At 29.8% G+C, this 15919-nt stretch overlaps 3 protein-coding genes and 1 long non-coding RNA gene across 6 annotated transcripts; 2 read left to right on the top strand and 2 right to left on the bottom strand.

The window, feature by feature from the left end:
* The first annotated feature begins 279 nt into the window (after positions 1 to 279).
* Hel25E (ATP-dependent RNA helicase 25E) lies at positions 280 to 5780 on the top strand. Of its 2 annotated transcripts, none has more exons than XM_069120998.1 (11): positions 280 to 395; positions 1283 to 1511; positions 1936 to 2156; positions 2370 to 2553; positions 2634 to 2752; positions 4337 to 4468; positions 4576 to 4722; positions 4829 to 4966; positions 5039 to 5156; positions 5228 to 5283; positions 5353 to 5780. In XM_069120998.1, exons 2-10 carry the CDS (start codon positions 1310 to 1312, stop codon positions 5239 to 5241), a joined length of 1275 nt encoding a protein of 424 aa, XP_068977099.1. In that variant the 5' UTR covers positions 280 to 395; positions 1283 to 1309; the 3' UTR covers positions 5242 to 5283; positions 5353 to 5780. The 2 variants fall into 2 exon arrangements, with proteins under 2 accessions (XP_068977099.1, XP_068977100.1); XM_069120999.1 differs by lacking the exon at positions 280 to 395 and adding an exon at positions 662 to 802.
* Positions 5781 to 5841: 61 nt separating this feature from the next.
* LOC138183685 (U6 snRNA-associated Sm-like protein LSm4) lies at positions 5842 to 6951 on the bottom strand. Its single transcript, XM_069121002.1, has 5 exons — positions 6794 to 6951; positions 6673 to 6714; positions 6481 to 6579; positions 6209 to 6386; positions 5842 to 6132 (listed from the first exon to the last, which is right to left on the bottom strand). Exons 1-5 carry the CDS (start codon positions 6794 to 6796, stop codon positions 6035 to 6037), a joined length of 420 nt encoding a protein of 139 aa, XP_068977103.1. The 5' UTR covers positions 6797 to 6951; the 3' UTR covers positions 5842 to 6034.
* A 97-nt stretch (positions 6952 to 7048) lies between these two features.
* On the top strand, positions 7049 to 8984 carry LOC138183686 (uncharacterized). Of its 2 annotated transcripts, XR_011174120.1 has the most exons (3): positions 7075 to 7268; positions 7359 to 7899; positions 8003 to 8984. It is a non-coding gene; the product is annotated as an uncharacterized LOC138183686 (long non-coding RNA). The 2 variants fall into 2 exon arrangements; XR_011174119.1 differs by lacking the exon at positions 8003 to 8984 and having other exon boundaries at positions 7049 to 7268; positions 7359 to 7774.
* Positions 8985 to 9314: 330 nt separating this feature from the next.
* On the bottom strand, positions 9315 to 14923 carry Wdr82 (WD repeat domain 82). Its single transcript, XM_069121001.1, has one exon. It carries the CDS (start codon positions 14485 to 14487, stop codon positions 13540 to 13542), a length of 948 nt encoding a protein of 315 aa, XP_068977102.1. The 5' UTR covers positions 14488 to 14923; the 3' UTR covers positions 9315 to 13539.
* Between the last annotated feature and the right edge of the window lie 996 nt (positions 14924 to 15919).

Below are 15919 nucleotides of genomic sequence, written 5' to 3'. Positions count from 1 at the left end.
TATATAAAATATTTCCTTTAATTGCTACCATTACTTATTTCTAAAAGACCGCCAATATTTTAATATGATATATGATTGCGTATATCCGGTCATTGTCATAAGAATGAAGTTATTCACAAGTTACAAGTAATCAACATCGGTATTATTATTTATAATGTTAAATATTATATTAATAATAATAGGCGAACAAAATTGTAGCATAATTTTCTCACTGTATTTATTTAATATTTAATATTTCGAATAATTTTAATATAAATATAGGTTTTATAGGATGCATGCAGTTTTGTAGTTGGCACCTCTAGTCTTCCGGAATATAATGCGAGAAATTACACGAACGCACTGACTATAGTAGTGATGAGTTACTGAGCGTCAGTTTGTTAAAACTGTATCTGGAGGTAAGGTGAACATTTGTAATCCGTATTTAATTATTTATTAATAATCAATCCATACGTAAAATGTATCTGATTGCATTAAGAATATCCTCAAATTTTACTATTGCATAATAGTTTTATTATTGGTTATGTTCCATAGTAAAAATTAAATGACGCATAAATGTTTATCTTGTAATCTGCAATGTTGAAAGCGTGAACGAATTTGAAAGATAAATTATATAATTTTTAATTGTGCAGATATGTACATGTGTCTAATTTATATTTCCAAGATGAGTGTTCAAAGAAATTTTGATTTTGACCGTTTTACTTATTTTATACCGTTCGTTTTTTTCACGAGTAAGCGATGTAGCGTCACTAAAATGGCGATTACATTAAGTGTATTATTCGTGCAAAAATCATTATTCTTATAGGCAAGTGCATTTTCATAGGTACATTTATCATGTATTTGAAAGACTTAGTACTTATTTAAGTGATTTAATATTTATTTTTTTCTTATTCATATATTCTCATAATATTTCAAGAGATAGATTTCTAAATTATAATCAATACTTTCAAATTTTACGTTGAATTCTTTTCTTTTTTTTCTTGCCAGATAAAAATAAGGGAAGGTATCAAGGAATTAATATAAATTTACTAAGATAAGCAGAGATTTGTTTCATCCACTAAATATTCTAATAAGTACTGTTCTTTGAATATTTTATATACTTTTACATACTCTGTGTATCTTTCGTACATCCAAATTTCCATAAATGCTTAAACATCTGTTATCTAAAGAGTTATTACAAATTTGAAATCAAAATTTAATAATAAATATCATGTATATATTTATTGTATAAATATAATTTTTGTAGGTTTTAGTTCTATGTATAATATTACTTTCCAAATTTCAGCAATAATTCAGTAAATATACAAAAAAGATGGCGGATAATGATGACCTCTTGGATTACGAAGATGAAGAACAGACTGAACAATTAGTTGATGGAAGTAGGGATACACCTGCTAAAAAAGAAGTGAAGGGCACATATGTATCTATTCACAGTAGTGGATTTAGGGATTTTCTTCTTAAACCAGAAATATTACGTGCAATTATTGATTGTGGTTTTGAACATCCATCTGAAGGTAATAATGTTACAAAGTATAACATACTAGTACTAAATTTTATATATAGTACTGTCTGCAATGACAGTTGACATTACATTCCCACGAACTGTCATTGGTGTGTGTACATTATATTCTTATTAATTATTAATATCTCACTTATTTTTTTTCTCTCCTTATTTCAATTTTTGGGACATGTACATATCTTGATAAATTCATCTGTGTCCAAATAAACTTATAGATTGTATACGCTCTTGCAGACAGTACTAGGTTAAAACTAATATATTAAAATATATAGATATTTAATATAATCAAATGATGAAAATCTGATAGGGACAACAGACTATACATGAATGATTTGTCTATATTAACTGATTACTTGTATAAATTATTATATCTTTTATGTTAAATAAATGGAGATTTTTCATATAAGTCTTATTTACAGTACAACATGAATGCATTCCCCAAGCAGTACTTGGTATGGATATATTATGTCAAGCAAAATCTGGCATGGGAAAAACAGCTGTATTTGTGTTAGCTACATTACAGCAATTAGAATTAACAGAGAACCAGGTCTATGTCCTTGTCATGTGTCATACACGAGAACTTGCTTTCCAAATAAGCAAAGAATATGAACGATTTAGCAAATATATGCCTCATGTGAAGGTAAACATAACTTACGTGAAGTATATTTAATTATAGTTTACGAGGAATCTTCACATGATGAAATATAATTATCATATTAAATAATGGTGACACTCTTTAACACCACTACCTACCACTGACGAAGATTCTTATATTTATTATATAACTTAGCTTTATAAAAGAAATATGTTTGTGAATAATAATTCATTTTAAGTAATGTATTTACATTACTAGGTTGGTGTATTTTTTGGTGGTTTACCAATTCAAAAAGATGAAGAAGTCCTAAAGAACGTATGTCCTCATATTGTTGTTGGTACACCAGGTCGTATCCTTGCTCTTGTTCGAAATAAAAAATTAAATCTGAAACACTTGAAGCACTTTATACTCGATGAATGTGATAAAATGCTCGAGCTATTAGGTATTTATAAATACAGTTCTTTTTTTATGTATGACTATAACCCTGTTGAATATAAATTATATACCCACATTTATTTTCAGACATGCGCAGGGACGTACAGGAAATATTTAGAAGCACTCCACACGGCAAACAAGTCATGATGTTCAGCGCTACATTGTCCAAGGAGATACGTCCTGTCTGCAAAAAGTTCATGCAAGATGTAATTAAAAAAATCTTCCTCTTCACTTCGATCTTCGATTGCTCCTACTTCGTTGGCCCTGTATTCATACCCAGGACAAAGCTCAAACCATACTATAAATATCGTTGACGGCGCACCCGCGGGTTAGGCTAGTTAGACAACACTTTGAAGGAGTGACACAGAATTCAATAACGAAAAGCCCCTCGATGTCTCCGGTTGAAAGTCAAGTTCTACAACTTAAACGTAACAAGTTGCTGCTCCAAAGTTTTCCTCCATTTACCGGATGACGAGATATCTACTCATAAAAGGAACGATATCTTCGTTTAAAATCGTTTCTTGAGTTGATCAAGATGACGTTGACGATGTTTTAAAGCAATTTTATTTAGTTCCTATCTTCGATGTTCAAATCTTTTAAATTGTCTGCTGCATATTGAAATTGCCAAAGTTAAAATGATGTTCTGTATAATGTTACACGAATATTAGGAAACGTCATATATCTGTCGGGATGGGTTGGGTGGAAAAAGTTTCTGCAATTTCTATGGGCAGATGATTCAATCAGGTGTAAGGGAGGGGTAGATTTTTAAATGGCATAGAGCAGCATTGAAAGCAGTTTTCGATTGGGTGGGGGGCTAAGAAGATCTCAAGAAAACCTGAAGACAGAAGAGCGCAAGAAAGAAGATGCAAGAGGATGAATGGGAAACTGGGGTTAGCTAGGATGATGATACTGCTGCAATTACGTGGCATATATCTAGAATTTGTTATTCGCGTTCGTCTTATCTGTAATCGAAACAACGTATTTTGATATTTTGCAAAAAAGGCTAATGGAAATCAATAATCAATTAATAGGAGTGAAAATGGAAGTGTTCATACATAGTTTGATCGTGTTCACTTCTATGTGAAAGCAAAATATAAATCAGTTTGTGTATCACGAATCATAAGCTATTTAAGTCGCGATGTAAAAAAGTATGTATCCCAGAGGGCGTTAAATTTTGTGATAATGAGCATACCAACAATAATCGAGAACAATTCTGGGCATATTCCGAATATACTAGAATTTGGGAGAAGAGATTTGGCATCGAGTGGTCAGCGGATGTGTGACAGAACATTCATGGGTGCGCCTTCTTAGTTCTGTTGAGGTGACTGCTGAGTTTTCGTTGTTGGCACTGCCCAGAGATGGAAGTCGTCGGACCGTATGTAACCAACATGACTAATCCGATCGACAAATAAGCGCAAAAAACTGAGAATTTAAGCAGAAAGTTCTCGAGAAATCATCTAATACATTTTATTTATAGTTACTTAATATAAAATTGCCATTATCAAGGAAGCGGGAGAAATTGGGACATTCATAAAAAAATACTCTACATTTCCACATCATTTACGTCACTTGTTAAATTTTCATTTGTAGTTCATTTTATATCTCAAATTTGTTTTCAATGATTTTTTGTTTATATTTCTCTAATACTCGATTCCATTCGTAAATTTCGTTACATTTTCAACTTAATGTGTTACATCTAGAAAAATATTATATTGAATCTAGAAATTATCAAAGGTATGGTTATCTATAGGGTAAAATAGATAATCTTGTAAAAAACATTCTCTGCGCAGCCCATGGAAGTCTATGTGGATGATGAAGCGAAACTCACGTTGCACGGTCTACAACAACATTATGTGAAACTTAAAGAGAATGAAAAGAACAAGAAGCTATTTGAATTACTTGATGTACTTGAATTTAATCAGGTTTGTCTGCAGACATCGATTAAGTGATATTGTTATTATTTACTTTAAGGTTTTCGTTATACATTAGGCTACTGTAATATTCGTTTCTATTTTACATCATTCTGTAGGTCGTTATCTTTGTAAAATCTGTACAAAGGTGTATGGCTTTGGCACAACTTCTAACAGAACAAAATTTTCCTGCGATTGGTATACACAGGGGTATGACTCAGGAAGAACGGCTATCAAGGTACCAACAATTTAAAGATTTTCAAAAGGTAAATGTTGTCTAGTGTAGGCCTATCTAATATATATTTCATGTAATGTAGATCTGTAATGTTTCATTTGTTTCGAAATAATTGCAAACAAATACTATTATTTTAGCGAATTTTGGTAGCTACAAATTTATTTGGGCGTGGTATGGATATTGAGCGTGTAAACATAGTGTTTAATTACGATATGCCAGAAGATTCGGACACATACCTACATCGAGTAGCCAGAGCTGGTCGTTTCGGTACCAAGGTTAATATTCGCACGATATATTATAATGTAATAATACTAACATTCACTTTAATATTTGGTTAATACTTACAGGGTCTTGCTATTACATTAGTCAGTGATGAAAGTGATGCTAAGATACTGAACGATGTTCAAGAACGGTTTGATGTTAATATTACAGAATTACCAGATGAGATAGATCTAGCTTCATACAGTAAGTTTACTTTAATATAAAATTTGAATGCGTAGTTCAAAAATTTTAAATTAATTTCGATTTTGTTTCAGTTGAAGGACGATAAATATAACATCATTCCCCAAAATAAATTTGAGACTACGATAAAGTAAGTACTAATTATAGTTCCTCAATTTTATTACAGATTATCTTTTTATCGGTGTATCTTTTGTTACAGGCACATGAAAATTTAAACGCTATACCGTACACTTGTCATTATGTATCCACGTTAAGTATAACATATATTTTGTATCGATTTACAATTTTCTTTTCATTGATCTGACAAACCTTATGAACAAGTGACATAATCAAACTAATTATAGTTACGCTATGATTCTTCTAATGAACTACAATAAATAATTCACGTTGTGATTGTACAATACTATTTTAACTTTCATTCTACGTTCAGTAAATAAGAATTGCGTGTATAAATAGAACTAAGAGAATACATTTTGTGTCCTCTTTAATACCTTATGTAAATGAAATAAATCTTTTTTTTATATATATAGTACGTTTAATATTATCCTAATTAAATTTGTAGATTTCCTCATAGGTGTTCTCTTTAATACCTTATGTAAATGAAATAAATATTTCTTTTTTTATATATATAGTACATTTAATATTATCCTAATTGAATTATTAGTTAAATATAATTAAACTGTAGAAATGTATTTTTTGCTGTACTTTGTTAATAGATTTTTGTTACAAAAATTGCTGTGTATTCAGTTTGCATGTTTATACATCTTAGTAAAAATTACTTAAATAATAAAAGTGATAATTTTACTTTTTATATGAATATTTTTGAGAAAAAGAATAGAAAATTGAAGATTTGCTATGTAAACTAAAATGATAACATAATTTCATTTGGTTCTTGCTTTATTTTGAGATTTATTCCCTCCTTGATTACCTCCACCACGACCAAGAGCAGCAGGGCCTCTACCACCACGACCAAAAGTTCCTATAAAAGAAATATTTATGTACGTATATACTATTTAATATATGTACATTTACATATATATTATATACGATTATACCTCTTCCACTACCACGACCTCGTTGACTTTGTCCTCTTCCTTTCATTTCTCCACGTCCCCTCGATTTCATTTGTACATCTTCTTTTACCATATCTATGACTTCATCAGGAATTCGTAAATACTTAATTGTACTACCTCGAATATAGCATTCAGGCATTCTCCAAAATTTATCGCCATCCTAAATAATATATGTTACATTATATATAATAAAATTTTATACAAATAATTTATGAAATATTTCATTAATTCGAAAAAATGTATCGTTATTGTACCCTGGATGTACATATAACCTCTCTGAGATTAATATTCATCCAGCTATCACAACTAACTAAATGTCCATTATATGTTTCTCCATTCTTAAGTTCGACTAGCTGTAAAACATATTATTAAATTATTTAATTGAAAGCACTAATATTGCTAGATTATATGAAATATAACTTTATAAATATATATTTGAAACTAACCATAGGATGGTTTTGAGCAGTTCTTAATAACGACAAAGGTAACTGAAAAATACAAATGTGAAGTAAATGAAGATAATAAACTATGAAAATTTAATTTTCATCTAATTATTTTTAAATTTACCATTTTTTATCACTTTGATGTGTATTTAAATATCGCACGATCAACATCAAAACAAACCGTTCGAAATGTTTAGTTATATTATAGTCAGGATAACCAACTAAAATGTAGTTATAGTGTAGTCCAGACAGTCAAATTTTTCATATAATTATATTTGTTGTAAAAAAATCGATAATCTTACTTTTATAAAAAATACATTCAATAATTAATTTTCAAATATAAGGTAACGAAAACTATTTAACAACATAAATAAAGTTTGATTACTGCAGCTAACATTATTGGCTGTTGACTAGTGACATTCGAGTAGCACTGCTCGTCTCGTTGTGCAAACTATAAATAATATTCTTTACTACAATATACATATACTTATAATTTTTATATTTTATTTGTTACAAAAGAAATGTTTTGTAATTACATCGTATCAAAAGTACCTACATTAATCAAATTTTTATTCGTGAATGCCTTATATCATCGAAAAGTAACTGCAAATATTTATTAACTGTTAATAAATATTAAATTCATACAACATAATTTGAATTATATGAAAATAAAAATTAATTTTTTTCAGCTTAATACAAGATATCCTTTAATGAGAATGTAAGTGTACATAACTTAGGTGATAAATGACAAATGTTGGTAAAAGAAGATGCGAAAGCAGTTAATTTTGCTTCAATAAGAACTCAAAATATGGGAGGAAATGTTCATTATGTGGCTGGTTAGAATTTTCAAGAATTAATTAAAAGTTTTAATATTAAGAGATTTGTATGGTTCCAATCAGTTCATTATACCAGAACATGAGGGCTACAAAATAAAAATAGGTATTTTTTATCTTAGAGAAAAGACTTACAAGAGATGGCTAAGAAATTGATTCAAAAGTAAATTGAGCATAGAAAGTAAAGCATTAAAAAGACCAGAGGATCAAGGGAATGAATGCATGGGAACTGGAGATATGAAATAGAAGAAAAATCCTTAAAAATTCCAAACTAATTCTACCAAAGATACTTAACAAATTACTTTTAATAACAAATATTGAAGGAAATATACAACAAGAATTAAATTTAAAATAAGGAGATGTTCTGTTTTTAACTTGTGGAGAAAATATTCGCATGGTAAATACATATTAATTTATTATGTTTCCAACATTCATTAATTTAAATATATATATATTAACATCGAACAATTATATATATTAACATCAAATTTAAATTACAGTAGATATTATTGGGAAAAGTACATCTTGAATTTACAAATTTCTTATAAAGTAAAGATCAAAAAATTCGTACAAGGAATGTATTATTATGGATCACCGAATTTCCTTTATTTTTGTTCAATACTGATAAACATTAATCATTAGAAACCATGCATCATCTATTCATACCTCATCCAGATGATATGCAATATCTTATAAAGAATTCACTTTCTTAAATTGACTATCCACTATCCACTGTCTTATCAAGAAGGTATTCTTGTTAATTAATTAACGAATTTAGTACTTATATATACCTATATACTTATTTTAATAAGTGAAATACTTATTTGTTCCTTTATAGGTTAGAGTTAGAATACTTTACATTATGATTTGGTTATGAATGGTTTTGAGACTGTAGGAGGATCAATATGAATTCATTAATCAAAATTACAAATAAAAATATTTTAAATGCTAAATATAGATGAATTATTTGAATATGAATTATTTATTATATAGATGAAATATTTAGAATCTGTTATTCCACTTCATGGTGGAATTGCTATAGGTATTTTATTTTTAATTCAAATATCAACAATACCCAATAACATTGAATTATAGTAAAAAGATATTAAGAAACTTCTCAAGATTGGATTGTTTAATATGTTTAATCCATAATACCAAAACTATGAAAAACGATGAAGCAAGATTTAATATCAAGAGTACTTTTGGGGAAATAAAAAGATTTTGTCATATACAGATAATAGACAAATAAAACCTTTTGTATTTTTTACTATATCATAAAATTAATTCTAAAAGGCCAGCTTGTTATGTTATCTTTAAAAAATTCTTTTCAATAATTTGTGTATATTTCATACAATATGTCTGATATTTTTATATACTTTATAATAATCATCGTACTATATGAAAAATCTGTTTATATAATATAATATAATGTGACAATGAAAAGTATTCATATATTACTTTATAACATCAATTTTGTACAAAAATGTTTAGAAACACAATTTTATTTTAAGTAGAATAAAATTCAATTCCAAAGTATTATCCATTTTATTTAAATTTATTTCATAAGAATCTGACTTATAATTTACAATATCTATGAATGTTGCGATTACTGTAAATCATAATACACCCGTTTATATCGCATTTTTATATTGTTATAAATATTGCGAAGAAATAATAGTATCACGAAACATAATGAAAATAATTTTAACATAACAAAACATATGATCGATGCTGCACTGAAAAGTATAAAAATTATTAGCTCATCTTTATATTTACTATGTCTGAACAAAATGTATAATCAACAGCTATATATCATAAGTGATAAATTTATTGCATGAAAAAGGGAATTACACGTATACCATATTAAGCAATATTTGCACAGCTTTAATTACTAAAAATTCTATCGATTTTACTGTAGAGATGTAATTATGTTACATTAACGTACGTGTTACGTAATTTTAGCGATTAAAATTGCTATTCAACATTACCATACTGTTAACGATTTTGCAAAGTAACATAGATATGATCAGCCAGCAATAAAACAATATACAAAGTATACATACAACAGAAATGTGAAATTATGTTTTTCTATGTTAGGGTTTATTTATGTTTCTAAAAACGGTTAATAGAAATCAGCATAGAAATAAAATGATAAGACCAAATTTTAATGTACAAAAAAAGTGTTTTATTAGAATTTGTTTTTCTTAGTAAACTTTCACGCGTTCTATTTAAATTGATTAAAAAAAAAAATCTTTTATCTGCGCAATAAATGTTATATATAAATTGAACATTGTCATCAAAGATTCTTTTTCGTGAATTACGCTTAAAAATATGTTCGTTCAATAAAAATTCCCTAATAAACACTCTGATATGTTGTTACATTTAAAGTGAAAGAAAATTTCATCATTCTGTGTTAATTGTCGTTTCGACTTAGCGAACTGGAACATAGGTAAATGCGATCACAAAACATTTTGTTTCTTTCTTTACAGAAAATGAATTCTTATTTTAATTTTTATTGCAATTTTCATATAATATGGAAGTAAAAAGATTTTCTCTTTTAATATACTAAAATATCTCTTCATATTTACTATGCACAAGACATGTTCCAAGTATTCAAGAATAATTCAATATCGTTAATCGTTTAAATGTTTCAGAACGATATAAAAAAAAAAGAAAGTTTCCAAAGTTAATTTCCTGCTAAAATGTAAGCGTTAAAGGTGTGCATATTTTAATTCATCAATGGAAGAAGATGCAGTCTCATAACAGAAATTTCCATTTTATAAGGACAACACGTTTGTTTTCATATGTTCCTAGTTCTCTAAGAATCTACAATGCACTATTACGCATAACGTGTTAATTAATCGGCTTAACTCTTACGCAGAATAACGTAAAATTCAATTAAAAATTAGTACTGAATATGACTACATTTCATCTACAAAACACGCATGTCGACAGTTATCCCATTACCAAAACTTAACGTAGGAACTTAGAAATTTCTCAAAAGCTAGAACGTTTCAAAATAAATGTTTCTAAATATAGAATAATTAAACATAGATTAATTACTTCAGTGAATCATCACATTTAGTATCTTTTGTTTACTTTTGCGTCTTCTTTCTTTTTTTAAGTGCATTTTAATAAAACGCTCCCTTAATTGTTAAAATTCATTCGATTGACACGATATACACCTAATCTTAATTCAGTTCTAAATCCCTATGTTAAGTGGCCGCATAAATCGATGGTCATGACAGAGGCGTAAATGAGTAATATTGTATAGTTTAGAAATAATATTTCTTTTACTTCATTCAAATAGTTAAATATGACAAAAATTAAACTAAATGGTTTAAACAATAAAAAGTTCTTGGCTCGTACAATATTACCTTTTCTTTTATAGATTGTGCATCCCCGTTGTGGGCAATAAAATGTAAATATACAATCACTAAATGAAGACTGATGTTTGTAAAAAAAATATCATATTATTTTGTTTTTATATATACAACTTTACGAGGATTTGTACAATCTCAGGAAAAAAGAACCGTTTATTTATGCCCCTGACTGACGCTTTAAACGTGGAAACAAATTGAAGTAGACTTAAAACCATTGAAAAATCTAATCGATCAATGATCAATTTCCGCATCTCCGCTCACGGAAGAACGTAAATTTATCGATTAGATAATGTTCCGTCGTTAACTTGCCAGAATATATACAAGTTGTCGCTTTTTCCGTTTGGGAACACAGTGTTTCGCATGTTAAACGATTTACAGAAATTCGTATTCGAGATTATTCTTGGCATGGGCTTGGATTTATTCAATTATAGTTGGCAGTATGAAAGTATTTTAATCTATATACGTGGATCGATCGTGGTACTTTCAAAACGATTTGATTTCTTCGAGTCTATCTTTCGGGTGCCATATGAAATCTTTGCTTCGATCTGATTCATTAAATTCGGCGTATATTCGTCTTCTTTTTTGTTAATTACGCACAATGCACGTTTTTAAATAACAATCGTATTTCTTTGTTTTTGCATGTTCGACGTAGACCGCAATCTTTGCGTACACTGTTTCGCCACTTAGAAAAATACTATTTTACAAGATGTGGGAACTCTCGTGCATTGGCGCACAAGTAATGCATTCAAGAGCTCGCCGACCTCGAAGATATACAAGCGAACACATTACATACAAAGAGACATTCGTACACGCACTCATACACCGTTGTAGAATCAATAGACAATATTCAAATATGCAACACAATCATACATGTTACGCATACGTATGCGTTTTTTTCGTATAGAATAATACAATCATCTACTCTTGCATAAGGTATGTTAAGGAAAACATCTAGAAATTCTAGAGGACACTGTGGATATAATGATATATACACGTATGATGAAGGCAGGGCTATATAATCGAACAGACAGAATGTGCACGAGCAGTGTTGTAAATATGTAGTACAAGTCATACAATTTTGTGTGATATTCTTTTCGACGCGGTTTTCGCGATATCTTCAGTTTTTTATCCTAAGCAAACAATACAATTTCGATAATTTATTAAGTATGGACTTACATACGTATAGAATGAAACAAAACAGCCATTTAACTACAATTATATCATATTAAAAGGATGGATTGTCGAACTTTTTTTCTTCTTTTTTATATCTTTTTCTTTTTTTAATTTGTAATAAAATGCTGCCTGTTCATTCCAATGCACCTGTTGGCTTATAGTAAAATGCTTTATCGCATACATGTAAACATTAAAATTTACCGAACTACTGTGTGAAAATGATTAGACTTAACTGCACTTCCTACCATCATCGAATGTTTTCTCACCCGGCCCGCCGGTTCCACGCATGTAGATTAAAAACGATACCATATCTAGAATAATACATATACAATAACATAAGTGCCAACGTTGGCAGTATACTTTCAGAATTATTATACCTTTATCGCATGGAAGTAGTAGAAACACGAGATACTTTACTGCCGTCAACGAAGTGTCTATTTAAGACATTTCACATGTTTATTGCGCATAATAAATAAGCTCGATATTCTATCGTTCTTGCGCGCAACAAGGTCGTATAATCATTGAATTTCAAGTGAACGCCCGTTCATAATAAGGTTACGAAAAATATCCCTGATTTCGGACGGCCACTAGCAAATTTAATTAATGAATCAATTTGTTGAGATATGTGTTAATGCAATATGATTACAACAATTTCTCCATGCGCGATATCAGCGACTACAATTCTTCTTTTCATCAACCAATTATGTATCATAGAATAAAATGTAAAATTTCATATAGTAGATATAGAATTCGATTTGTTTCCGAAATATTAATAAAAAAATTATCATTCTTTTTTCTTTTTTTGTGCTGTACAAACTTATTTCAAGTGAATAACATCAAAATGTTTCAATTAAAAAATCTATACAAATACATTCTATTGGTAATATAATATATGTTAATTTCTTTTTTAGTGCAGTGAATCAAAATAATTATTGAAGTTATTGGTTTTACCAAAGTATGGTCAAACTGTTCAGATGTCTGTATGGTATAGATAATTCTGTATCGTTACTACACGCAGGTACACAAGAAGGAATTATGTACACAAGATGACATATTCAAATACTAGCAATATTTGTAGCATACTTTGAGAAATAAGAGAAGTGATGGTGTATCACGATTTTTAAATATTGACAAGGTATTATGATGGTCACGTTCATCGCGCCACAGAGTATATGACGATGAAGATGAAGATGGCAAAATACATAAACCATGCATGACATACTCAAAGCAAGCCAATGAGCCAAGCGGGCCAATTTCCTGGATATTGTAGCTATTTTTTCTGCTTCTTGGGTTTGTTCCAGCACCGGCGTCTCATACGTCGGTTAGTTAACCTTGTACATAATGTAAATGCAATTTCTGCTCATTTGAAATACCCAAGAACTATTGTTATTTTCTCCTTGAACCGATGTCATTTTCAGTTCCTTCTTGCACAAAATTAGGTAAATTCTAGCAAGCATTGCCCAGTATTTGATGCATTGATTTTATGCACTTTCGTCAACAGTAGGCAACCAAAATGCCATATTGGTACAGGCAGATGCTAACATCATATACTTAGGATTAAATTGAATACACTGAACTGGTGCAGGGTGATCTCCATTAAGCACACAAACTTTGTATCCAGTTTCAGCATTCCATACATGCACTCTCCCATCTGTGGATCCACTAAATACAAACTGTGAATCAGGACTAAAGCTGGCTTCAATTGCAATTCCTTTGTTGTTCAAATAACCAGCAAATGTTTGTAGCGGAGTACCATGAAAGGCATCAATCAAACGGATTGTGCTGCCATTTGTAGAGATCAAAATGGTTTTACCATCTCTACTAAACTTTAGTCCTGTCCAATCACATTCCTTCTCTTGAGATAATTTAAATGTAACAAATGGCCCTTTGTCGAAACTGCGTAGATCATATAGCTTCAAGAACTCTGAATTGACACCTGCTGCGAAAATCAGACCCTCTGGATCATATGCAGCAACTGGACGTCCCGAAACATTCATAACACCATGACAATTAGGAGAACGTAAGTCCCATAGTCTTAATGATTTATCTAAAGATCCAGAAAGAAATGTATCTTCTATAGGGCTGATACATAACGATACAACTTTCTTGCTATGACCTGGGAAATATCTGATATACTTATTATCATGCAAGCTTAGATAGCGGATGGTGTCATCAATTTTTGTACTGCTGTGTATCGCAGTATTCTTTGCATGGGTGAAATGGATTAAATCTACACCATATTTCTTGGAATTGACTGTACGCACCTGAGTGCCTTTCTCACAGTCATATATCACAATCTGGTCATCTTCCGAGCAGGAGATCAAAGTATCCCCGTTTGGTGAAAAATCGATGCTATTTATGCGATCGGAATTTTCACGGAAAACCTTGGCCACCTTGAAGCTCCTCACCACGTGGTCAACGAGCTTCATGGTGATGGACGGCGCGATCTCCCTTTCGGGCCGTCCTCTTAACCTCCCCGCTTCCGCAATTTCTTTTTCCTTTCTTCTAATATAGTCTAGGCGCCGAGGCGCGAAGCTTCAGCGGAGGGGTCAGGGGTTCGTCTATGTACCACTGTTATTCACCTCGCGGGAAGAAAAAACTCGCGGGGAGTTCAAGAGGTCAAAGAATCCAAAACGCAGCTCAACTATCACCTTGTTAACCTCCGGACTTTCTTGATTTCTCTTTTATCTGACTATCAGAGTTACTTCTCAATCCGAACTTGATTTCCTTTAATTTGACAAAAGGGCTCCTTCCAATGTCTTCTCTCTTTCCTACGAACGGACGCCGTCGGCAGACTAGCGCACACCGCACGCACAAATCCTGCCAACTGTTTAGAGAAATGGATGACGAATTACCGTGAACTGTTCTCAAGATACTGTAGATTCATACCGTGAGTAAAGCTATCGATCTGCGGTGACGTCGATGTAACGCCCGCCTCCTAAGAAACTGTTTTATCAGAAGGAACAGAGAATTTGAAATTTATTTAAATCCCTAATTGCTAAATTAAAACTTTTTCCCTCAAGTAGTAGTTACGAGAAATATTATTTAACTGATTAAATTTGTTATCACGATAATATGAAATTATTATCTTTCTTAGTCGTCTTTTTTCTATTATGTATTGGATGTGAGATGTGAGATGTTATATTCAGACAATGAATTTTTATGCATTTATAGGAAATTTAAAATTGCAAAAATGCACATATTGCACATATTATGCAAAAAATATACGAAATATCCGAAGTGTAGAACTTATTATGATATTTAGTGGAAGAAATAAATTTCTACTGAGATTTAATTTGTTTAATTAGCTTTACAAAAAATGAATAAAAATTCATTGTCTAATTATATTTTATCTTAGTTATGGTATAGTATTACGTATATGAATTACTTAATAAAATATTATAATAAGTATGCAAAAAATATTTATTGAAGCAAATTAATTTCTATCCTTCAATTTGTAATTATAATATAAATAACTCAATTTATATAGGATGTAATAATTCACAATTAGAATCCAATAATTGTGTTTCATTTATAAAAATAAAATATTAATTAAGAATTTTTATAAATTATTTTTATATTTGTTTTTACATATTTTTAAATAACTTTTTGTTATTTCTCAAAGTAAATTTTTATTAATAAGATGTGTGCCAAATATTAAATGTGTAATATATCATTTAGGATTGGTACACTTGCATAAATTTTGAAATGTTTATTAGATATAATTTATTGTTAAAAACTTAATAATTAATTGGAAAAAGATGTATCACTGAAATAAAAATATAAAATGACAGCAAGACACAAATATATATGAATATTTTGTTATTTATTAAGCAATTATTTGCTTCTTTCTGCAGGATA

The sequence above is a fragment of the Bombus flavifrons genome, chromosome 9 (assembly GCF_040668555.2).
Source record: "Bombus flavifrons isolate JBK064 chromosome 9, iyBomFlav1_principal, whole genome shotgun sequence".
Lineage (NCBI taxonomy): Eukaryota > Metazoa > Arthropoda > Insecta > Hymenoptera > Apidae > Bombus > Bombus flavifrons.
This window is presented reverse-complemented; position numbering and strand designations above follow the sequence as displayed.